The sequence below is a fragment of the Podarcis vaucheri genome (assembly GCF_965113315.1).
Source record: "Podarcis vaucheri genome assembly, chromosome: 7".
NCBI lineage: Eukaryota > Metazoa > Chordata > Lepidosauria > Squamata > Lacertidae > Podarcis > Podarcis vaucheri.
Genome location: NC_138765.1, coordinates 84,057,114 through 84,082,533, shown reverse-complemented (window position 1 = coordinate 84,082,533; position 25,420 = coordinate 84,057,114). Strand labels below are relative to the sequence as shown.

The window sequence follows — 25,420 nt, the reverse complement described above, 5'->3', positions numbered from 1 at the left end:
TGTTGGAATGGGAGGCTTTTAATGGCAGGACTGGAGTACAAAGCAATTCCCCTGGCTCGCTGTTTTATCCAAGATGTAAGGCCTGGGTGAGGGGAGTGCCAGGCGTTAGAAGATGACGCACTGGGAGCTCCTGTGGCGGGCAGAGGCTCCCGAAGACAGGCGATGCTCCCTCCGCAGTCTCCTCTCCTCCTGTCTTCTGACTCAGATGTCTCGGGCAACTGCAACTAAAGCATCCAGAGGTGGTGGTGAGGAGGTGGGTGAAAGTCACAGGCACCATCTCTAGGAGGCGTAAGGAAGACTTGGCTTGCTCTTAGACCAGCTTGGAGCTCTCTAAGTGCTGCAGACCACAACTCCTCTCGGTCTCTGCCTTTGCAGTGGCTTGCACAAAAACAGCCAGCAAAGGGGAGGCTTCTGTCGACAGAAACGCAGAGGAAGCCGCCTTATGCGGAGCCAGAACCTTGGCCCCATCTAGCTCAGCACTGACCTACACTGGCTGGCAGCAGCTCTCCAGGACGGCAAGCAGGGAGGGGCTCTCCCAGCCCTACACCCAGAGATTCCAGGGCCTGGGCCTGGGGCCCTTTGGCATGCCAAGCAGGTGTCTTGCCACTCCACCTTGCGTATCCTTGCAGTACCTGCTTCGTCGACGGACTTCTGTATGGCTTCTGCCAGCTCCTGGTCTGCGATCTCCTCGTCCTCTTGCCCCTCCCCGTGGACCAATCTCGCGCACTCGGGGAGCTCCCCCTCCGGCAGGAATGTCGTCTTCGATCCAGTAGTGCCTATTACCAGCACGTTCTTCTTGAGGTCTATGGAACACTGGTGGTGGGTGGGAAGGAGCAGAGATCCTGGTTAGGGGACAACAGGGGAGCTTCATTGCTCTTCAACTGCAGGCAATGCCCTAATGCCAACAGCTTCAAAAGCACCCAGGGGAAAACAGGGCAGATGGCCAGTGGCCTACAAATGAATGTGACAGGTAAAGCATTCAAATGCCCTGAATCCATTCAGTTACCTTCCCTCAGTATAATACAGAGTCCATGGTTTTTAACCATCTTGTTTAACCACTATGTCTATGCCACAAGTAGTTCCAGTTGCAACCTTCCTTGCAGTCACATACCCGTGGCTTAGTTATTTGGCTTTATTTAATATTTCTTTTTGTTGGGACAGTGAACAAAAATAATTTTATTTTTCTTATAATAAATTCCTATTGAATTTTCAAAAAAATATCAACATAATGAATTTGTCTTTTCTCTACTTCCCGCCCCATTTTCCATGGTGTTTTAATTTCTGCCCCCCTCTGCTGCCCACTGCATTCTATTTCTTATGCCAACACATCAATACTGTATTCTCAAATTCCTTCTGTGGCTCATAATTCAAATCCTGCATGCGGGGTCATCAATCTGTAATATCTCCTTAAGTGGTCCTAAAAGGGCTTCCATACTTCCACAAAACTATCATTGTTAGATTCTCTTATTCTGGCTGTTAACTTTGCCAATTCTGCATAGTCCATCACCGTACTTCTCCATTCTTCTCTGGCGGGAACTTCTTCCTTCCAAGCGGTCCTCAATTGTATATGGACTATGTATACTGCTATCAAATCCTGATAGCAGTTAATTTGCAGGATTTCTGTATGACGCTTAAAAAACACCTATTGAACACACGGTGGTACCTCGGGTTAAGAGCTTAATTCTTAACCTGAAATGGTTCTTAACCTGAGGCGTGCTTTCGCTAATGGGGCCTCCCGCTGCCGCACAATTTCCATTCTTATCCTGGCGCAAAGTTCTTAACCTGGAGCAACCACTTCCTGCTTAGTGGAGTTTGTAACCCGAAGTGTCTGTAACCCAAAGCGTCTGTAACCTGAGGTACCACTGTATTTCTTTTTTTAAAAAGGGCAGAAGCTGCTGGGCAAAGACCACACACAGAGACACCCACACATGCACATTTCAGAGGACGCGGCCCCCTTTGCCAGCCTCACCTGGTGCCTCTTCAGCATGTCCAGTCCCAGGAGCATATCCATAGGCTGCTCCTGCAGGATGCAGAACGAACAAGGCAGGAAATCTCCTTCAATCTGGACCTGAGCTAAAGCAGGTTGGGGGTGGGGAGGAGAGAGACTGGCATATTAACCAAGCCAATCCAATTCAAATAACTTCATGGTTCTAGCCGTTGGCCACGACAAGTCGTGTTAACGTAAGCAGCTGCCCGAAGCAGGATCAGGCTAGAATTCCCACCCAAGTCCAGCACCCTGTTCTCCCAGGGGCCACCCACAAGCAGGATTCGAGCAAGTTGGTGGTCATCACTGCCTCCTGTGGGAAAAGAGTTCCACTCTGTGCTGCCTGCAGCAGCCTCGACTCTGGCTCTGGAAGCAGGGAGCTCCCCACCCTCCCTGCCCCACCAGCCAGCTGCAAGGAATCTGCCGCCCTTACCCAGGTGGACCCTGCCAATGATCTTCTGGGTCCCCACGCCTTTGGCAATGCCTGCCCACCTCCGGTCCACCAGCCGCATGATGTTGCACCTCTCTGCGCACGCTTGGCTCATGATGGTCATCTGTGCCCCTGCCAGAAATACAGCAGCCGGTGTTAAAAGGCACACCCAGCCTCTTCCCAGGGAGCAAAAGGGGGAGCTGCCCCATACTCTCCCCATTATGGGGGCAATGCTTGGGAAAACATTTGCCTCTGGGGGCAAGGCTCTCTCACAAGCACAGCAGAAATTTAGCATTAAGTGCACAGGACCAAGGCAAGGGGTTGTAACCAACTCAAGAGTAGACCCAGCACTGGAAGCAGCCCAGTGCCTTGTTGGGAGACAAAAGCAAGTTTGGCATAGTGGTTAGCAGGTGGGACTAGGATCCGGGAAGCCAAGGTTCAATCCTCGCTCAGTGGGTGACCTTGGGCCAGTCACTGTCTCTTGGCCTAACTCACCTGAGTCCACAAAGGCTTTCACAGGGTGACCGTTGACTTTGCAGTTGATGTAGAGCATCACTACCTGGCCAAAGCTCTCCGGGGCCTCCTCCATGGCGATCGTCATGTTCTCCTCGATGTTCTGCTGCCTGGATCCAACATCAAAACATGGGTGAAGAGCAAGCATTAACCGCCAGCACCATGGATTGGGCTGACTGCCACGTGCTCCATGCCAGAAGCAGGGGCAGAGCAACCCCCTGGGCCAGAGGGTGAAGCTGACAACAGGGCTGACCCACAGCAACACAACAGGCCTGGCCACGTGCAGGGCCCCCGAGATACTTGACAGCTTAGCTCTCTGTGTGCATGCATGTGTAGAGATGCCGCCTGAGATTCCTTCCCACCTGCTCTGTACGGAGTCAGACCCTTGGGTCCATCTAGCTCACTACTGTCTGCACTGACAGGCAGCAGCTCTCCAGGGTTGCAGGCAGGAAGTCTATTCCCAGACCTATCTGGAAATGCCATTAGGAGCTGAACCTCGGACCTTCGGTTTGCAATACAGACACTCTGCCATTGAGCTACAGCTTTTCCTCATAAACCCAACAGGTGTGGGTTTGAGGATACCTGTTGTCCCCAACCCCCTTAGAGGTCAGGGAGCCACGGGAGTTCAGAGAAGGCTCAGCCAGGAGGCGACAAATCTGCACTACGTTTGCTCCAGGTTTGAAACCGACAAGCCACTTGCACACCCCTACCTAATGTCCTCTTCCATCTTGGCCTGAGCCTCAAGATCAAAAGGGTCAGCGGAGATCCTCTCCTGCTCCTGGCGGGCTCGATCTTGCTGCTGCTCTACAAGCACCCGGGTGAACTTCTCTAGAGTAAGGAAACACATTTACAATAGCGACTAAATAATTTATTATTTATACCCCTCCCATCTGTCTGAATTTCCCCAGCCACTCTGGGCGGCTCCCAGTCGAGTGTTAAAAACAGTACAGCATTAAATATTAAAAACTTCCCTGAACAGGGCTGCCTTCAGATGTCTTTTAAAGATAGAATAGCTGCTTATTTCTTTCACATCTGAAGGGAGGGTGTTCCACAGGGTGGGCGCCACTACCGAGAAGGCCCTCTATCTGGTTCCCTGTAACCTCACTTCTCGCAATGAGGGAACCGCCAGAAGGCCCTCGGCGATGGATCTCAGAAAGAATGATGTTAATTCACTAAGTAAATTTTATGTGAACATAGTTTTGGAAAACTGCTACAATGATTTATATGGAAACTCAGCCAGAGAGATTCGAGGAAGTCACTTAACAATGTTAACAAAAGTGGAATTATTCTAGCCATGATAAATGTTTGTTTATTCTTGATTTTCCCCCCTGTTTGTTATAAACTTGGAAAACTAATAAAAAAATTGGGGGGGGGAATACAATAGCGACTGGCAGCCACAGCTAGCGTTTCTGCGGCACGCCTCAACAGCTCACAAAGCGCTCCATGTGTACCACCCAGCTCCAGTTTCTTTCCAAACACTCCTCACTTCCCTCCTCTCCCCAAATCCTCGGCAGTCCGGGATAGTGCAAAAACCAGGAAGTCAAACCATACACACACACCCCCATCTGAGCGAAGCTATGAGGCTAAAGCTCCCATTCTTCTGCCCGTTCTTCAGCCTTCCAGCAAGTCACCCCAAAGAATCCAGGGGGTTTCTTCTCCTCTGGCACAAACGCCCCACATCGAGGGAGATACTCACCCAGGTCCCCGCTGAGCAGAGCCTCTGGTAGGGGTGGATTGCGCTCCTTCAGCAGGGAAAGCTCGTGGGGATTGGCCAGCAACATGTCTCTCAACAGCGCCGGGTTGTCCAAGCCCTGCGGTGGGGAGGGGAACTCAGGAGGAGACGGGCCGGGCTGGGAGGAGGGCTGCTGCGCTGGGGGTGCCAGTGAGGGCAGCTGGGGAGGCTGGCCTGAAGTCCCAGGAACCGTGATGCTGCTGAAGTCTATCCTGGGCAAACCAGCCCCGGGAGGAGCATTTGCACAACACACCTACACAATGCAGCCAACACACTTAACATGTCGTGACACACAATTTGGAAAGCTGTGCTCCAGAAGTATCCCTGTGGCATGCCAAGTTTCAGCATCCTCTAGTGAGAAAGGCCCCACCTTGGTAAGATCAGCTCCAGATTCCCACCAGCTCTGCCCCAACACTGACATGAGCCAAAGGGCAGAGTTTGGAGCCCCAAATAGCCACCTGGGAGACCTTGGAGTTTGTGCCAGCTAAGAGATGGACAAAACAGTTCAGGCCTGAGAGTCGCCATCAGAAATGTGCTCAGTGGCAGAACACCTGGTTTACACACCGAAGGCTGCAACTTTAATTCCTGAAGGCATCCTCAATGAGGCCCGGGAATTTCCTGTGTCTGAAACCCTGGACAGCTGCTGCCAGTCAGTGTAGAGCAGGCCACCAAATGCCTACCACAGGACCGTCTCTTGCATTAAAGCAGGCAGCCCTTAATGGCAAAGGGGAAGTAATTAAAGCTGGTAGAAAACACCCTTTAAGTCAGGCTTTGGGGCTGAAGCAAGATGTAGCCAAAAACATCTCACAGCAGGTTCTTGCAGGAGGAAAAAATGGTAGTTGCAACTGAAGCCCATAAGAGCAGCCCTGAAGCTGGATTACCCCAAATGGAGCCCAGCATAGTCCAGCACCTGTTCTCTCAGTGGCCAGCCAGATGCCCAACAGGAAGTGAAGACAACCTCACTCTCCCCACTGTCCACCCCCCCCCAAGCAACTGGTATTCGAAAGTATTGGTGCCTCCTGACAGCACAGGCACATCATAGCCTTCATGGCTAGCATCTTCCCTGAATTTGCCCACTCCCCCTTTTAAGGCAGCCCAGGCTGGTGGCCATCACTACACCTTGCAGCAGTGAATTCCACAGTTCCACTCTGCGCTGTGTGAATAAATACCTGCTTTTGTCTGCCCTCTCACCATTCAACGGATGACCCTGTGGGGTTCTACTGTTCTGAGATAGAACTACCAACACCACACATTTTGGGTTGCCCTTTTTTTCAGCTTCACAATATCCCATCGGAGCCGATGAAAACAGAACTGTGCCCAGCATTCCATAGAATCACATCGCTGGCACTTTTGTTTTCAATCTCTTTCCAAATAATCCCTAGCGTGGAATTCTCTCCCCCCCCCCCAACTGCCACCCTGGACTAGGTTTCCACTCTAAAAGCCTTCTTTGTAAGGATTTCCCTCTTTTACAGGAGGAAGAGATGAAGAGGCGGCAAAGATGTTCCTGGGTATGACAAAAGAATCCCCCCTATGCCATTACAAAGACGGAACAGAAACATTATGCAGACTTCCAGCCCAATTCTTGCTTTCAGGTCCCAGCTCACACCTACAATTGGAGCTTTAATTAGGTTTAAGCCCTAATGAAGAGACCTCGGGTTGTGTCAGGAACCACGGGACAAAGCAACATAGCTGCCCTGCCCTTTGAAAAATATAAAAGCCAATTGTCACACTCCACACACACAGGTTCCTGGTGAGGCAGGGAGCAGAACAGAAGGAAAGCAAGACAGCTTTTGTATTAACTAGCAAAGCTAGATGGATTTGTAGTGGGGCCATGTTTTGCTTTGGGTTCTGCTCTTTGCCATAAAGGGGATCTGTAATGTCTTAATGATATAAGGAATAGAATAGTGCGGTGGGTAGATTGGAGTATTGTTGAAAAGAGGGTGTCTGTTCTTTTCCTTCTCTCTCCTAGTGCCGCCTCAATATTGCTTTGCTCCCAGGACAGTCCAGCCTGATTAAGTCTGATCTCACCCATCCTTTCAGCGGTGGACTCGGACATTTTCATGATCCTCCAGGAACGTTTTCTTCCCTGTCTCCACCATTTATTTTCTTTGCAAAATATTCTCTTAGCTGTGTGGTTCACCCAGTGCAAAAAAGCACTCCAAGTGCTCATTGCTTTTCAAACCACAATGTAAGCCGTGCACCATTTTGGTCCACTGGGAACTAGATAATCGCCATTACAATGTAAACAAGAGTACTGGACAGTGCAGCAAGATAGTTACGGAATGAAACACCCAAGCTGCAGAGTACCCAGAATGACAGAGAATTCACTAGTTTAAACCTGAGTCTCTTTTCATACGCAACAAAGACAGTTTCAGGATTTTGCAGGGCCTGCAAATATAAAGCTGAGCCCCCTTGGGTTGGGTCCAGGGGACCAAAGTCTCTGTGTATGGCATTCCCATGGCAAACACGATACCTGATGTACCTAAAAGCCATTTCAAGAGGGGATGCCTGCTGGAGAAAAAGGCTTCTGGGTTCCTCACCTCGGAATGGGAGAGGTTTATACATACACACCCATTGGGGCCCAAATGTCATCTCCCACCGTGCTAACTTCGGGACGCCTTCAGAAATGGTTGACAACCCAACAGCACCACAATCTAGCCCTCCCCCTTGAAGCCAAACACACACCAGGAGAGACCCAAACAAAAAATAAATAAATTTAAAAATAGGGGGAAGGGAAAGAGTGTTTCAAAATGGACAACTCTGCTGAGTTCAGCCCCAGTTATTCCTGCTCAGTGTTTTTTTTTCTGGGGGGACACAGGGGTACACCCCCCTTAAACATTTTGTGAATCTTTGTACTTTTGTCCATTTACTGCATTTCTTTTTCCCAGATCTGAACTATAAAATGGTGGTTTTCTTGAGTCAAAATGAGAGTACCCCTAAACATTTTTTTTTGGGGGGGGAGCACTGTTCCTGCTTCTAAGTTGCCAGCCTGACTGCTCATCAGCAAGGCAAGATACGGCAGCAGGAATCCAACCCAACAGTCAAGCTTGCAGGGGTGGCCCCTACCATTCTACTGGCTGCGACAGATTTAGGGGCTCTCCTTAAGCAGCCTAAGAGCATGCAAATGGAGTATTCTCTCAGGGACCTTTCTGATCACCACACCCCATCCATGCAGAGCGTGGATGGTGGCATTCTTGGGGGAAATGGAGACGCTTCTTGGCAAACTCATGAGCTCACCTCCTCAGCTTCTGGAGCTGGCCCTGGCTTGCCCACCCCTCCTTGCAAAGCTGCATAAAGCACCCCATTGTGACACTCTGCTGCTTGCTAAGCACCCAAGGTTCTGCAGCCCCTGTGAGCATCAACCCCATGGAGGCAAAGGATAGCCCAGAGAGCAGAGATCCTCCTGCCACGCCTGTTTCTGAGAGATTTGATGAAGAAGAGGGACTATGTTCTACAGCTTTCTCACCTCTTAAGTTTGGCCTCTTCTTTTAAAAACAGGTTATTTAAATAAAGACTTTATTCCATTATACATTGCCTTAATCATCATCATCATCATCATCATAAAAAGCTACTGTGCTGATACATTACCAATGCTTTGCTCCTTTTAAAATGCCTAAATTCAACAAGGGAAAACAAGACAGAAGATACTTTGGCTGAAAATAAATGGTATTCTCTCTCTTTTCTCCTTTTTCTTTTAAGAAAAAAAAGTGTGGCTCAATCATCGAAGCAGAATATTCTATGTAGTCAAGATACAGACTCTTTTTTTTGGGGGGGGGGGAGTATAGACCAGCCTTCCTGCCACGGTTACGTTGGAACGACTATACTCTTGGCTAGCAAAATGAGGAGGGCAAGGTCTGCGTTTCCGCCAGCATGCTCCAAAGCCTCACCAGCTTCCTGGGGTGTAAAGCCAGCCCCCACAATCTGATCAATGTCTGCAGCAGGGAAAACAGAGGGCCAGGGGGGCACGAGATCTGGGAAACCCAGAGGCAGCAAGGGGCCAGTTGGCTCATCGAGTGGCCCCAAAGCACCTGCATTTAAGGTGTTTGGTGGTCCAGTTTCTTCCGGGAAAGAACTCTGAGAGCTCAGAGATGCATCTTGACCCATGCTGAGACGTTGGCCCTGCTCCAAAGTTTCACCACCCAGAACTAAATGAGGAGGCTGGCTTTCAGAACATTCACAGTGCGGAAGCTGAGCAGAAGCTGCCGATGGGCTCAGGGAGAGGGAAGTGCTCAAAGTAGAAGATCCTTGGATGACCAGAGCCTCCCGTTCGGACGTCACAGCCAACCTGTGGGCTTCCTGGAGGTCAACGGACACTTGTATCCCTGCACTTTCAGGGATGGGGAGTTCCACATCCTGGCTCTCAAGGTGTGCACATCCGTGTTCCTCTTTAAAAATCTCCCCACCTGCCGTTTGCTCTTCAGGGGCAGACGCGGACGGGCTGGTGTCTTCATGCCAAGGAACGCTTAACTCCCCTTTGCAACTGACAGCAAGAAGTTGGTGAAGCTCCTTTAAGGCAGAGGAGAGGGAGACGTGCGGGTCTTCCGCCTGATCGGTCAGTTGGCCACTGGGAGGGGTGGCGGGTGTATCCGATTCAAAAAATGCATTTCCTGGCTGCATCAAATCAGTGGCCGGAGTGGAGTCAACTCGCTTGGCCCATTCCACCTCCATCATGGCACATCCTGAACTCACAGCAGCCAGCCCAAGGGAGCTCTGTGGATCTGAAGGGTCCTGGGTGGCTTCCACTGCAGGGTGCTCGGGCGGCAGACTCTCTGAGCTCCTTCCCTCCCCTGCAGAAAACCCCACCTCCCCTTCCATGGGGACGTTGTCAGGGCTCTGCTCTCCATCAGCAGGGGATGGGGAAACAGCCATTTCGCAGAGAGGCTCCTGGCAATCTGGTACCTTCTGCACACCCAGAGGCTGCTCATTTCCAAGGGTTTCACGTGCCTGGAGGTCTAATTGAAGCTTATGTGTTTGTTTCCCTTCCTGCTGCTCTGAAGGGAAGGGTCCGTCCAGATCCTTTGGCCACCCACAAATGCCCAGCAAGTGGCTTCCTCCCTCTCCTTCAACAGCAGGCGCCAGACCAAGGGGATTGTCTTCAGCACTGGGCTTCTGCAGGCTGCCATGAGCAACTGGCTCTCGGTCCTGTGAATGAGGACGGGACCCCGTGCCAGTTTTTTCAGCCGGGGAAGCATCGGAATTGGCAGAAGCAGTATGATTTGGTGGAGACAGGAGCGGCTCTTTGCCTTCCAAATTGGTTGGGCATTCAAGAAGAGAGTCCATGGACTTGGCTGCCTTGGGGCTAAGAGTCTCACCCTGGCTGCCCTCGTGGGAGAAAACAGAAGGCGCAGAGACTGAACGGTCAAGCAATTGGCTTGCCAGGTCACCGGCTTTCGGACCCATCTCTGGAAAACGGACTGGACGTTTCGTCCCATCAGAAGTTGGTAGCGATGGCATTTCTAGTGAGGTAGTTTCTTTGTCACTATTCTCTGTATAAAGGGCAGAGGAGGAAAGGGGGGAGGAAGGAGAGAGAAATGGAATGAGATTCTCCCTTTGATACATTCCACGAGGGTATATAAAACCTTCAGGAGGTACAGCCCATTAGCTTGCCTCACCAGGACTTGCTTTGGGGTATGCACTCAGGGTGCTGTTGTTAAGAAATGACTGGAGGCTGGATCAGGCCCAAGGGGGACCATCTAATCCTCACAGTGCTCAACCAGACGCCCCAATGGGAAGCCCAAAAGCAGGACCTGGGTGCAAGAACACTCTCTTTTTACATGTGATTTCCAGCCACTAATATTCATATCTGAACTGCCTCCGAAAGTAGAAAGGAACCACCAAGGTTAGTAACCACTAGGCAAAGCTCCTGTTTTTCCACCCAAGTATAGTAACACTGGGGGAAGAGAGGCAGGGACAGCCTTTGCCCTTGCCTCGCAGGGGGTTGGACTAGATGACCATTCTGGCCCCTTCCCCACACTACAATTCTATGGGTCTGAGTTTCCACTGGGTTGGTTTGGGACAAAGGGCCACTTGGCTTCTGTCAGAGCTGCCTCCATCAAGCAGCCACCTCACCCCACCTGTCATTATTTTTATTATGATGCAGCATGAAACCAACAGCTGGCACCCAAAGAAGCACCAGATCTCTTCATCCTCCGCCCCCTTCTTGCCCTTTTGGCAGGAAGCTGCCCATACTGCTTTGGCAGAGACACAGCATATAAATAAGGCTGACAATCAAGAGTGGCCACAAAGCTACAGGTTTCACTGTTTTCCGCCCATGCTCCAACGAGATGTGATTAGTGAAACCAACATTCTTGCTAACGTTTTAAGAGTAGGCTATAAATACCCAAAACTGGGTATTTTCCCTCTTGGCCATGTTTTAAAATATATTTTATTTCAAGCAGCTCAAAATCGTCTTGAAAGACAGGCGTATTAGAAGCAGCCCTCCCGCCAGGCTGATTTGCTCAGCACTAGGCAACCTGTTAGCAAGATTCGGTTTGAGCTCGGGGGTCATCTAAGCTCCTGAAGGTACAGATCTGGATATGTGCCTCTTGCTCTCTGGTTAAGTCATTCTTGTGAGATAATCAATCCCACAGCAAAAGTTTGGCTAGCTAAAATAAAAAGAAATGACACTGCTTTTTTGACCTGAGTTATTTGGCAAACAGTCTTAAACAAGCAGCCGGTTCTGAGGTCCGCTTTGCATCTACTCACCTGAGGAACTCCCCGGAGACCAAACAAAACAAAATTCCTGCACTTCCCCCCACTTATCGGTTCTGGGGTGAACATCCGAAAAAGAGGCCGAGTCTGGCCAGTGGCGAGTTAATCCCTCAGAGAGTGGTGTTGAGTGTTCAGCTCCAGGCACCACCAAAAACTACTGCGCTCAAGTTGTCGGAATCGAGCGCATCCACACAAATATGCCCCCTCTGCAGTTCTCTTCTCTCTGCAGCAGACGCTGGGAAGATCCAAGAGCCTGCTCCAAGCCGACCAGGGAGGATGCCAGAGTAGAAAGGAGCTCCTTTAAAGTCCCCACCCCTGCAACCCCCCGTCAAGGAGATGGAAGAGCTCGGTGGAATACCTGGTCTGTGGCCCACTCCAGCGGCAGCAAACCCCACACAACATGCATCAAGGCTTCTGGCGTTCTGTTTGGATTAGGAGACAAACACACCAAACTCGGGTTAGCACACACGCACATGCACCACGACTCGGGAGGTGGCTTGCAGCCCTCGCGTGGGTCCTCATGTCACGGTCTGCTTTCCTGTCCCCCTCCCTTTCCTGCATGCAAGTTAGCAGCTCCTCGCGGCTGGGACTTCTTTCCAGGAACGATGCTCAGCTATCTTAGCCTCACAATGCACACTGAATAGCTTTTTAGAACAGGTCAAGAAGCATCCGCTTGCTCTCCAGTTGAGGTCTGGTGTGGATGGGCGCTGCTGGGGCTCCTGTCTTCTATTCTCAACTAGCATGGATTTTTGGCACTGCATGCTTCTGGGCTACTTTCTGAGCCTGAGTTCTGGGTTCCTCTCTGCCTCCCTGACATCCAGATCTCGATGCTCTGCGAGGAAGGGACTCTCTGGCTGCCTGAAGATCTCCTCTGCACTACCTCTTCAGAATCTCTTCCTGGCTCTAGTTGACTCAATGGGCTTGCTAACCCTGTGCAGGCACCGCCCCAGCTGGTCCCTATGGATGGGGGCCACGTCTCCAACATCTGCCGCAAACCAACGAAACCAACAAGGTGGGCTCAGGAACTAGACAGGGAGGAGGCCTCCAGCGTTGCCTCTGTGGGGTAGGGGGATATTTTAAAAGTAATTCAGGATGGCCAGACTTGCAGGGGGTGGGGAGGTGGTGCAGGACAGAAGCAACATTGGATGGGGAACATGGAGGAACAGTTTTCAAATGTGTAACTCAAGAATGGCATGCAAGCTTTCCTTTGCTAAAGATTTTCAAGGCAGAAAAGTGACAGTGGGCATCACAAGGAGTGACTCCACGTCTTCCCGGGGTTAACAAGTGCTGTTTTTATTTCATAATTTCTATACAGCTTGATGGTCAAACAAAAACCTCAAAGCGGTTTACAAAAAATAAAACAGTAACGGTATCACACTAAGAAAAATTAACAAAAATAAAGAGTTTGAGAGAGCTAAGATAACACACTAACAGATTGATTTCTTAAAAATGCAGAAATGGTATCTGTAGTAACGCCAGTTCAGCCGAGCGAAGTTGTCAAGTGGGCATATATGGGGTAAGGCAATCTTGTTGTTGGCACCTGTCTGTCTCGAGAGGCAATACAGTGCACCTTTGGGAGTGAAGTCACTTTTGGTGCTGTGTTAGCAGCACCAAAGAGACCTCCCTGGGACGCAAGCCTAGACAGTGTGTCTGTGGGTCCTGAGCTCCCCAGATGACAAGACCCCGCTGCTCTTGGCCTCGCTGATGGTGGTCCAAAGGAAAGAAGAGCAATACGTTTGGCACCAGCTTGGCTTGCAGGACTTGCTGGAAGGAGGCTGACAAGGCGCCATCCAACTGCCTTAGGGACTCCCCTCCGGATTTCTGTTTACTCTTTAGCCTTACCTTCTCCCAAAAACATCCAGTGGAGGTTTTGGATCCAAGGTTTCCTTCTCCTAGTTGGCCTACCTTCCCAGGTAGACAAGCCCCACCTGCCCCATCTCAGTAGGTTCCCATATAAATATGGGTTTTATTGTTGTTGTTGTTGTTGTTGTTACTAATACTGCTTTGCACCCCCTCGGCTGGGTGCTCTGTGCAGTGCAACTGCTTAAAGGTAAAGGTAAAGGTACCCCTGCCCGAACGGGCCAGTCTTGACAGACTCTGGGGTTTGTGCGCCCATCTCACATCTATTGGCCGGGGGCGAGCGCTGTCCGGAGACACTTCCGGGTCACGTGGCCAGCGTGACAAAGCTGCATCTGGCGAGCCAGCGCAGCACACGGAACGCCGTTTACCTTCCCGCTGGTAAGCGGTACCTATTTATCTACTTGCACCCGGGGGTGCTTTCGAACTGCTAGGTTGGCAGGCGCTGGGACCGAACGGCGGGAGCGCACCCCGCCGCGGGGATTCGAACTGCCGACCTTTCGATCGGCAAGCCCTAGGCGCTGAGGCTTTAACCCACAGCGCCACCCGCGTCCCTGTGCAACTGCTTGCACTGCCCTAAATTCCCTCCAGATGTTCTTGGGATGCTTAGTCCCTGCTTGCAGGGCCAGTGGTGGAGGATGATCTGCATCAGCCTGCCCGCTGCTGAAGCCTTCTTTCTCTGCCCCTTTGCCACAAGCCCTTGGGCCCCACAGAAGCCTCAGCCCAGGCTCCCGGGCATGTTCCAGGGTTTACGTGGCACGTGAGCAAAAGCCTACCAGGTGATCTCGCAGGTAAACAAGCATGAGCTTCTGGAAAGAGCATCTAAGCTGCGTTGCCCTGCTATGGGCGAGAACTTGGTCAAAGGCTTTCCACATCACCCCACATGGCAACCAGTCAGGCCTGGTTCAGCTTTGCAAGACTGAATGCGTTGTGGAGTAGTGGTGAATGTTAGAACCCACCACTACGCCAAGCCCCTAGGCTCCTAAACGAAGGGGCACCCTCCTTTTCCTGAAACACCAAAAATTCTGGCGCATTTCAGGTAAAGAACTATAATGCCACAAAATCACAGCAGCCACTTGTAAGGAGCAGAGGGGTCTGCCCACTCCAATGCCCGGGCAGCAGCACTGGGGGATGGGGAGAAATAGCCTGGCAGAGAGAAGGGGGAGGAAGACAAAGCTGCTGCTTCATCAAGACAGGCATGAAGGCTGCCTGCCCCACCCCCTGCCCTCCTAAGCACCCCTGTCTCTCCTCGAGGTGGGCAAGGGGTCTCCGAACAAAACTCGAGACTGAGCTAGACGTGTGGGAATGGGAGGCTTTTAATGTCTTGCAGCAGAGCCTCCCTCACAGGGCTGCTGTAAGGCTCAACCACCACCGCGCTCCTTGGCAACTGGGTTACAAAGGTAACTGCGATTCCTTTTATGAAACTTCTCAGCAAACGGGGTTCTGCAACTTTCAACTGGTTAACTGGTTAGGTTAATAAGGGTTTAATGGATTAACAAATTAGAAAGTCACAGGCACCATCTCTAGGAGGCGTAAGGAAGACTTGGCATGCTCTTAGACCAGCTTGGAGCTCTCTAAGTGCTGCAGACCACAACTCCTCTCGGTCTCTGCCTTTGCAGTGGCTTGCACAAAAACAGCCAGCAAAGGGGAGGCTTCTGTCGACAGAAACGCAGAGGAAGCCGCCTTATGCGGAGCCAGAACCTTGGCCCCATCTAGCTCCGCACTGACCTACACTGGCTGGCAACAGCTCTCCAGGACGGCAAGCAGGGAGGGGCTCTCCCAGCCCTACACCCAGAGATTCCAGGGCCTGGGCCTGGGGCCCTTTGGCATGCCAAGCAGGTGTCTTGCCACTCCACCTTGCGTATCCTTGCAGTACCTGCTTCGTCGACGGACTTCTGTATGGCTTCTGCCAGCTCCTGGTCTGCGATCTCCTCGGGCTGCACGTCCTCTTGCCCCGCCCCGTGGGCCAATCTCGCGCACTCGGGGAGCTCCCCCTCCGGCAGGAATGTCGTCTTCGATCCAGTAGTGCCTATTACCAGCACGTTCTTCTTGAGGTCTATGGAACACTGGTGGTGGGTGGGAAGGAGCAGAGATCCAGGTTAGGGGACAACAGGGGAGCTTCATTGCTCTTCAACTGCAGGCAATGCCCTAATGCCAGACAGCTTCAAAAGCACCCAGGGGAAAACAGGGCAGATGGCCAATGCCCTACAAATGAATGTGCCAGGTAAAGCATTCAAATTCCCTGAATCGATTCAGTTACCTTCCCTCAGTATAATATAGTGTCCATGGTTTTTAACCGTCTTGTTTAACCACTATGTCTATGCCACAAGTAGTTCCAGTTGCAACCTTCCTCGCAGTCACATACCTGTGGCTTAGTTATTTGGCTTTATTTTATATTTCTTTTTGTTGGGACAGTGAACAAAAATAATTTTATTTTCCTTATAATACATTCCTATTGAATTTTCAAAAAATATCAACATAATGAATTTGTCTTTTCTCTACTTCCCGCCCCATTTCCCATGGTGTTTTAATTTCTGCCCCCGTCTGCTGCCCACTGCATTCTATTTCTTATGCCAACACATCAATGCTGTATTCTCAAATTCCTTCTGTGGCTCATAATTCAAATCCTGCATGCGGGGTCATCGATCTGTAATATCTCCTTAAGTGGTCCTAAAAGGGCTTCCATACTTCCACAAAACTATCATTGTTAGGTTCTCTTATTCTGGCTGTTAACTTTGCCAATTCTGCATAGTCCATCACCGTACTTCTCCATTCTTCTCTGGCGGGAACTTCTTCCTTCCAAGCGGTCCTCAATTGTATATGGACTATGTATACTGCTATCAAATCCTGATAGCAGTTAATTTGCAGGATTTCTGTATGACGCTTAAAAAACACCTATTGAACACACGGTGGTACCTCGGGTTAAGAGCTTAATTCTTAACCTGAAATGGTTCTTAACCTGAGGCGTGCTTTCGCTAATGGGGCCTCCCGCTGCCGCACAATTTCCATTCTTATCCTGGCGCAAAGTTCTTAACCTGGAGCAACCACTTCCTGCTTAGTGGAGTTTGTAACCCGAAGTGTCTGTAACCCAAAGCGTCTGTAACCTGAGGTACCACTGTATTTCTTTTTTTAAAAAGGGCAGAAGCTGCTGGGCAAAGACCGCACACAGAGACACCCACACATACACATTTCAGAGGACGCGGCCCCCTTTGCCAGCCTCACCTGGTGCCTCTTCAGCATGTCCAGTCCCAGGAGCATATCCATAGGCTGCTCCTCCAGGATGCAGAACGAACAAGGCAGGAAATCTCCTTCAATCTGGACCTGAGCTAAAGCAGGTTGGGGGTGGGGAGGAGAGAGACTGGCATATTAACCAAGCCAAGCCAATTCAAATAACTTCATGGTTCTAGCCGTTGGCCACGACAAGTCGTGTTAACGTAAGCAGCTGCCCGAAGCAGGATCAGGCTAGAATTCCCACCCAAGTCCAGCACCCTGTTCTCCCAGGGGCCACCCACAACCAGGATTCGAGCAAAAGAACAACTCTTCCCTAATTGTGATTCCCAGCCACTGGCACTCATAAACATTCAGAGCAATATTTCATATCACTGCAGACATATCTGAGATCATGGTATATCCAACAAGTGGCTCCTGTCCGGGTTTGTTAAATGTTGTGAGGATCCTATGCCATTTTAAAATGTGAATTTTGGGGGGTGGGGGATTATCGGGTTGTTGTTTTTATTTTGATTATGCATTTTGCAGTTTTATATTTTGATTTTATTCTGTGAACCGCCCCGAGACCTCCGGGTATAGGGTGGTATATAAATTCAATAAATAACAATGATAAAATAAATTTCCTGCCTCTGACAAGAGGGAACACAGAGCCTCTACCCTCCTCTGTGAATCTAGCTCATGCTCTCTGCAAGTTGGTGGTCATCACTGCCTCCTGTGGGAAAAGAGTTCCACTCTGTGCTGCCTGCAGCAGCCTCGACTCTGGCTCTGGAAGCAGGGAGCTCCCCACCCTCCCTGCCCCACCAGCCAGCTGCAAGGAATCTGCCGCCCTTACCCAGGTGGACCCTGCCAATGATCTTCTGGGTCCCCACGCCTTTGGCAATGCCTGCCCACCTCCGGTCCACCAGCCGCATGATGTTGCACCTCTCTGCGCACGCTTGGCTCATGATGGTCATCTGTGCCCCTGCCAGAAATACAGCAGCCGGTGTTAAAAGGCACACCCAGCCTCTTCCCAGGGAGCAAAAGGGGGAGCTGCCCCATACTCTCCCCATTATGGGGGCAATGCTTGGGAAAACATTTGCCTCTGGGGGCAAGGCTCTCTCACAAGCACAGCAGAAATTTAGCATTAAGTGCACAGGACCAAGGCAAGGGGTTGTAACCAACAGAGGTTTAACGCAAGAGTAGACCCAGCACTGGAAGCAGCCCAGTGCCTTGTTGGGAGACAAAAGCAAGTTTGGCATAGTGGTTAGCACGTGGGACTAGGATCCGGGAAGCCAAGGTTCAATCCTCGCTCAGTGGGTGACCTTGGGCCAGTCACTGTCTCTTGGCCTAACTCACCTGAGTCCACAAAGGCTTTCACAGGGTGGCCGTTGACTTTGCAGTTGATGTAGAGCATCACTACCTGGCCAAAGCTCTCCGGGGCCTCCTCCATGGCGATCGTCATGTTCTCCTCGATGTTCTGCTGCCTGGATCCAACATCAAAACATGGGTGAAGGGCAAGCATTAACCGCCAGCACCATGGATTGGGCTGACTGCCACGTGCTCCATGCCAGAAGCAGGGGCAGAGCAACCCCCTGGGCCAGAGGGTGAAGCTGACAACAGGGCTGACCCACAGCAACACAACAGGCCTGGCCACGTGCAGGGCCCCCGAGATACTTGACAGCTTAGCTCTCTGTGTGCATGCATGTGTAGAGATGCCGCCTGAGATTCCTTCCCACCTGCTCTGTACGGAGTCAGACCCTTGGGTCCATCTAGCTCACTACTGTCTGCACTGACAGGCAGCAGCTCTCCAGGGTTGCAGGCAGGAAGTCTATTCCCAGACCTATCTGGAAATGCCATTAGGAGCTGAACCTCGGACCTTTGGTTTGCAATACAGACACTCTGCCATTGAGCTACAGCTTTTCCTCATAAACCCAACAGGTGTGGGTTTGAGGATACCTGTTGTCCCCAACCCCCTTAGAGGTCAGGGAGCCGCGGGAGTTCAGAGAAGGCTCAGCCAGGAGGCGACAAATCTGCACTACGTTTGCTCCAGGTTTGAAACCGACAAGCCACTTGCACACCCCAGGGGTGGCTCCTACCTAATGTCCTCTTCGATCTTGGCCTGAGCCTCAAGATCAAAAGGGTCAGCGGACAAAAGACGGATCCTCTCCTGCTCCTGGCGGGCTCGATCTTGCTGCTGCTCTACAAGCACCCGGCTGAACTTTTCTAGAGTAAGGAAACACATTTACAATAGCGACTAAACAATTTATTATTTATACCCCGCCCATCTGTCTGAATTTCCCCAGCCACTCTGGGCGGCTCCCAATCAAATGTTAAAAACAGTACAGCATTAAACATTAAAAACTTCCCTGAACAGGGCTGCCTTCAGATGTCTTTTAAAGATAGAATAGCTGCTTATTTCCTTCACATCTGAAGGGAGGGTGTTCCACAGGGTGGGCGCCACTACCGAGAAGGCCCTCTGTCTGATATTCTGTAACCTCACTTCTCGCAATGAAGGAACCGCCAGAAGGTGATGGATCTCAGAAAGAATGATGTTAATTGACTAAGTAAATTTTATGTGGACATAGTTTTGGAAAACTGCTAAAATGATTTATATGGAAACTCAGCCAGAGAGATTCGAGGAAGTCACTTAACAATGTTAACAAAAGTGGAATTATTCTAGCCATGATAAATGTTTGTTTGTTTATTCTTGATCCCCCCCCCCCGTTTGTTATAAACTTGGAAAACTAATAAAAAAAATGGGGGGGGGGATACAATAGCGACTGGCAGCCACAGCTAGCGTTTCTGCGGCACGCCTCAACAGCTCACAAAGCGCTCCATGTGTACCACCCAGCTCCAGTTTCTTTCCAAACACTCCTCACTTCCCTCCTCTCCCCAAATCCTCGTCAGTCCGGGATAGTGCAAAAACCAGAAAGTCAAACCATGCACACACACACCCATCTGAGCGAAGCTATGAGGCTAAAGCGCCCATTCTTCTGCCCGTTCTTCAGCCTTCCAGCAAGTCACCCCAAAGAATCCAGGGGGTTTCTTCTCCTCTGGCACAAACGCCCCACATCGAGGGAGATACTCACCCAGGTCCCCGCTGAGCAGAGCCTCTGCTAGGGGTGGGTTGCGCTCCTTCAGCAGGGAAAGCTCGTGGGGATTGGCCAGCAACATGTCTCTCAACAGCGCTGGGTTGTCCAAGCCCTGCGGTGGGGAGGGGAACTCAGGAGGAGACGGGCCGGGCTGGGAGGAGGGCTGCTGCGCTGGGGGTGCCAGTGAGGGCAGCTGGGGAGGCTGGCCTGAAGTCCCAGGAACCGTGATGCTGCTGAAGTCTATCCTGGGCAAACCTAGGCAGAGGGGAATTGACAGAACAGTTAATACTAGCCCTGGTGATTTATACCGTATGTGGGAGGGGACCCTAAGGCCCAATACCCTCTGATACACACATACACCATAGCTGTCAACTTTTCCCATTTCTTGAAAGGAATCCTATTCGGAATAAGGGAAATTCCCTTTTTTAAAAAATGAAAACTTTCGACAGCTATGCACACACACACACACACCCATGCCAAGTATCCAGCCTCCACAATGTAGTTCAGCAGGTTGACAAAACAATAGAATCACAGAATTGTAACGCTAGAGGGGACCTCCAATGGTCATCTAGTCCAACCCCCAGAAATGCAGGAACCATAGTGAAATAATGCTGGACAGGATGGCCATCCAACCTGTGCCTAAATTCCTGCTATGTAGAAGAGTCCACACCCTTCTGAGAGTGTTTGGTCCACTGTCAAACAGCTCTCCCTGCCAGAATGTTTTTCCTGATGTTTAGCCAGACTCTCCTTTCTCGTAACTTGAACCCAACGGTTCAGGTCCTGCCCTCTGGAGCAGCAGAAAACAAGCTTGCTCCATCTTCCATGTGACAGCTCTTTAGATTTATGAAGATCCGGTCAAGAGAAACAGCAGTGGTAGCTCAGGGATCACAGCAGCCTCTGCCACGAGGAATCTCCTGCTTTTTCCTCCTGGGCAAGCGATGGCCGGCTCCAGGAAAGAGGAAGCTCACAAGTGTCCTTACGGTCTCAGCATGTGCAGAGCATGACAAGGAAGCAATGCTCAAGAGTGGAGCAGTAGGAACAGCGGTGAGCAGAAGGCAGTTTCCCAAAGCAGGACAAGAGGAAGAGGCTGGCTCAGCCCACAGTTTCATAGAGTTATAGAATGCAGGAATCTCACCCACAGCTGCCCCTGGGTGGGCTCGAACCACCAACCTTCTGGTTAACAGTAAGACACACTGGCTCAGAAACCTTTTAATGAAACCGTTATTTAAGACAGCGAAGTTAAACGCTCAGAGAATCAACAGACTCCTAGGCTCAATGTGACCTGAGTCCTGTGGACAGCCCAGACCACGGAGAAGTCTGCCAGGGACAGGGTGGGGTGAAGAGGGAGCCTTCCTCACCGGGAAATGGGGCTGGGGGCCGCACCCCCGCATTCTCCACTTGCTGCAGGATCACCACGTCGCCGTCTTTCAAGCCGTAAGAAGCCAGCGACCGGTGGTTGTCCGTCAGGGGCTGCTCTGCGTAAACAATCTGGGAGACAAGGGAAGGGTGGTTAATAAACAACTCACCACATCTGACTAGGAGAAAAGGACTGCCAAGAAAGCTCAGGCACAAGAGAGAATAAATGTCCACACTCCACACAGACACACACAGGATGGAAGATCCCCAGAGGGAACTGTGAGGACCAGGCCTTAAGCAGGAGAGATTCAGCTTGCCTCACTTTTGCCAGCCAACAGGGTGTCAGAAGAATGAGGACTAGGGGCTTGTGCTATGCTTTGGACTGATTCAGGACATGTAATGCAATGTTTCCCTCTGTGGAATACCCTCCAATCAGATGTCAAGGAGATAAAGAACTACACAACTTTTAGAAGACATCCGAAGGCAGTTCTGTATCAGGAAGTTTTTAATGTTTGACATTTTATTATATTTTTATATGTGTTGGAAGCTGCAACCCAGCTGGATGGACGATATTTTTAAAAATTAAATTATTATTATTATAAGAAACCTGGCATTTGTGGGGGGAACTCCTTCCACATTTCCCTGCGCAATCACACTCAAAACCACAGATAATGCTATCCTTATCTTGCTTTGCTTCATGAAACCTGCACTGGAAGTCAGTGGCCTGAGAGATAACACTCAAGCACAGGACTGCTGGCTATCAGGTGAGCACCTTATGACAGCTTTGCATCTAAACACTTTCAAGGCAGACAAGAGGTGGCAAGAAAATGCCATGTCAGCGAAAGAGCAGGCTTGATGGAGGCGGGAGAGAGGGCTTTGCTGAATTCCCCACACAAAGCCTCAGGCAGGTAAGTATCACTTTCGCTTTCCAACTTACAGCCTTGACATCCCATGGCACAGTCCTGGGCAAAGGCAGCCCAGGAGCAAAAGAGCCACACTTGACTCAAACAGTTCACAAAAGAAGCCAAGGCAGCGGCTCTTCTCTGAACTGATCCAGGTTATGAAAAACACGCTATTTACACCAGCCAGCCTGGCGCGGAGCAGGGAGTTCTTTGGCCTCCAGGAAGTCGCTTCTCCTCCCAGTCCCAAGACACCATTAGGAGTTGGCAAAAGTCGTGCACACCTCTACTATGGGATGCGTCATTCACAGTGCAAGATGGGAATTCAAAAGCAGCTCCTCCAGAGCCGCCCACAAGCCTGAGCAATCTTGCCCAACTGGCACTAAGGATTGTGGGTGAGCCAGTTCTATCAGAGGCAGGAGCCACCTCCGTCAAGGGAGGGGCGCCAGGAACGCAGCAAAGGCAAGTGCAAGGGCTTCCAGTACCAGGAGACACCTGGCCAGCTCTCTGGGAGGTGGGCATGGACTGGGATGGATCCCTCAATGTTTCACTGGGGGAACATCTCCCCCCCTCCCGCAACCCACCAGCCCTGTTCTCCTCCAGCTTGCTTCTATCACCAGTCCATAATGTGCAATATGAGGAGGAGGCAGGGAGAGAGATTGAGGAGGCAGGACAGAAGGGACGTAAAAGGAGGCCCAATGAGTCAAGGGGGGCTCTCTACTCTGCGACAAGGATCCGGGGGCCCATCTGGGAGCTCCACGGTGTTTACTGCTCCATGATGTTTACTGCCTGCATGAAGGGAGCAGTTTAGCTATGGAGGCGGGAGAGAATTCACAGCTTCCCACTATCTTAAAATAGACGGTCATGATACTCTGGTGCAAGAGTCCGGGGAAAGACCTCACGTTGCCAACCCAAGATGAGCCGGACACTCACTCCTCTGTTCCAGGCGGTTGCCTCATCCTGCAAAGCCCTGTTGATTGCAAGAGACTTCCAAGCTATGAGGTCCCCATTTTGACTCCCTACCTTCCCATGGGACAAGGTTGATTCCAACTAAGCTCTACTCCAAACAAGACCCACTGGCATTGGTTGGTCTTCATTCTTTTCAGGTGTGCAGGGCCTGATGCACTCCTGAGAAAAATGAACCACACCACGGAGACTCCTCTGGGTGGTTACAGGGGCCAGGTCAGCATAACTACCTTCCAAGCTGAATTATTATTTATTTAAATTTACTACTCGCCCTTCACCCTAAGATCCCGGGGCAATTATTTAAAACACAACATTAAAAACTGTTTTAAACAACTTACAATCACAAGAACAGGGTCAAAGCCCAGGGTAAAGAAGTGCCAGGGTAAACACAGGCAATCCTAAAAACTTAGCCTCTCTACCTTAGTGGCAAAGCCCCTGCTTGGCATACGGAAGGTCCAGGCTCACTTTCCACCAGGATCTCTAGGTAGGGCTGTGAAAGACCAAGGCATGAGAGCAGCTGCTAGTCTGTGTCAGCCACACTGGGGCAAACCGGTTGACTTGGCCCAAAGCAGCTTAAGCTGCTTTCATTTTTACAGACCCACAGCTGGAGAAAGTGGGCCCCACACCAACCCCTGATGCAAGATGCTCCTAGGAGAGATTGGCAGGGGCTTTCCTCTCCCACTCTGCTTTTAACAAGCTGCACACTGTGGCACGCAGAGACCGCCGACACCGCCTCCTTTATCAGTCTCTCGTGAAAAGCCAGGCAGAGTTTTATCACATATCTTGAGGAGCCACCAACAGCACAGCACCCAACAAACACCCCAAGGATGCCTCCTACACAACCAGAGCACCAGTCGTTGCTGGGCTACCACCCCATCAATGGCCACACTGGGAACTGGGAGTCTGACAATACCTGGAGAGCCACCAGTGCCACTTGCTTTTACTGCCCAAGCTACCTCCCAATGCTATTTTTCCTTCTTTTAACGCAGGGACTGAGAAACTGCAGCCCCCCGGATGCTGCTGGCCTTCAGCTCCCTGGTCATGCAGGATCACTGATGGGAGTCCAGCAATGTCTGGAGCAGTGGTGGCCAAACTTGGCCCTCCAGCTGTTTTTGGACTACAACTCCCACCCTCTCTAGCTAATAGGTCTAGTGTCCAGGGATGATGGGAATTGTAAAATTGGAGTTTGGCCACCACTGCTCTAGAAAGTTCCAGGTTGCGAAAGGGTGCTTTGATCCACCTGGAAGACACCCATCCAATGTTAGCTAGGCATACTTGAGAACAGACCACACTGAAGCCAATAATGGGCTTATGAAGCAACCCCACCCCATTAGATGCAAATGGGTCTACTCTTGAGAACAGGTGGCGAACACTGAACAGATACTGTCCATTTGGTTGTATAGCCAATGTGGGTCCTACTCAGCAGAGGCCCACTAACAATAATTGGACAATAATTTATTCATTTAAAAAAGTCTGAGAAGGGCTAGGATTGTATTTGGACTGTGCTTGGCACTGAAATCTGTTGATTTCTTTGGCAACGCTAACCCTACATTGAGTGGACACACTTTTAATTAATGGACATGGCTAAGTTTGCTCCATTCCCTTCAATGGGTCTACTCTTGGTAGAACTTACATGGATATGACCCACGGGGTTGGGCACCCTGAAGCTTTTCGGAGGGGGATAACCATCCCCACCACCGCTTTACTAATCCTACTATCTTTATCATATTCACATACCACTTTTTTGCCAAAGGTGCCCAAAGCAAATTAGTGTTTAAAAGGCAAATGCCACAACATGTAAAGAGGCGATTTGCATGTGACTTACACACAGGATAATTATTAAAAAATAAATAAAACATGACTAAAACCTTAAGAAAGCAGATATATGAGTGGGGGGGGGAGGGGGAGAAATACACACACTGCTGGGTCAAGCCGGACCCATGCATCCAAACGGTGAGCCCTACTCAAGAGGAGACCCTTCCATAGGCCTGCAGAGCTGGAAGGGGCCAGGGACTGCTAGGGTCATCTAGTCGCACCCCCGCCCCGCCCTTGCAATGCAGGGACCACAGCTAAACCTGAAGCTGATTAAAAAGCAAGGGAGGCCGGATTAAGCCGCCCTCGTTTTAAAAGAGGGTCTACTCGGAGTAAGAGGGGGAGGCGCGCGAGAGCACACACAGAGAGACACACATGCCCCTTTGGCCTCGCCTTATTCCCCCCCCTCCCCCCTCAGTTCTATTCATGTCCCAGCCCCGGGCACGCGCACCCCTCCCCCTCCCGGGCGCGCGCGCTGACCTGGCTCTCGGCGGCGGGGATGCCGGACTCGAGCTCGCAGAGGGCGCGGAAGTTCTGGAGCTCGAAGTCGGCGTCCACCTGGAGCGAGAAGGTGAGCTCGGAGCGGTCGCGCCGCAGGCAGAAGACCGTCAGGAGCATCGCTCGGCCGTGGGGTTGCCGGGTAGGAAGCGAACGCGCGAAGGACGGCAGAGTGGATCCGGAGCCCGCCTGACTGAGCCCCAGCTCGCCCGCCTGCCTCGCCTCAGTGACGCCGCTAAGCAACGCCGCGTTTACGGCAGCGCCTCTTGAACGCTCCGCCCCGCCCCTCCGTCGCAAAAGGACGGGCAGGTGGGCGGGGACAGAGCCGCGCCAGCGCGGCGACGCCCCGCCCTCGGGGCGGAG

The 25,420-nt window shown here is 51.2% G+C and overlaps 2 protein-coding genes across 4 annotated transcripts; both read right to left on the bottom strand.

Annotated features, from left to right (window-relative positions):
- Positions 1-25,300, bottom strand: DDI2 (DNA damage inducible 1 homolog 2). 3 transcript variants are annotated; one of them, XM_082233096.1, is made up of 10 exons: positions 25,040-25,300; positions 20,885-21,014; positions 19,524-19,781; positions 18,531-18,657; positions 17,791-17,918; positions 17,288-17,416; positions 16,450-16,553; positions 15,104-15,293; positions 11,729-11,792; positions 10,008-10,145 (listed from the first exon to the last, which is right to left on the bottom strand). In XM_082233096.1, exons 1-9 carry the CDS (start codon positions 25,175-25,177, stop codon positions 11,776-11,778), a joined length of 1,221 nt encoding a protein of 406 aa, XP_082089222.1. In that variant the 5' UTR covers positions 25,178-25,300; the 3' UTR covers positions 10,008-10,145; positions 11,729-11,775. The 3 variants fall into 3 exon arrangements, with proteins under 3 accessions (XP_082089223.1, XP_082089221.1, XP_082089222.1); XM_082233097.1 differs by lacking the exons at positions 10,008-10,145; positions 11,729-11,792 and adding an exon at positions 1-218; XM_082233095.1 differs by lacking the exon at positions 11,729-11,792 and having other exon boundaries at positions 8,159-10,145.
- LOC309537947 (protein DDI1 homolog 2-like) lies at positions 285-4,878 on the bottom strand. Its single transcript, XM_082233098.1, has 6 exons — positions 4,624-4,878; positions 3,638-3,755; positions 2,910-3,037; positions 2,418-2,546; positions 1,970-2,073; positions 285-813 (listed from the first exon to the last, which is right to left on the bottom strand). The coding sequence occupies exons 1-6, from the start codon at positions 4,706-4,708 to the stop codon at positions 469-471; spliced, it is 909 nt and encodes a 302-aa protein (XP_082089224.1). The 5' UTR covers positions 4,709-4,878; the 3' UTR covers positions 285-468.
- Positions 25,301-25,420: the final 120 nt, after the last annotated feature.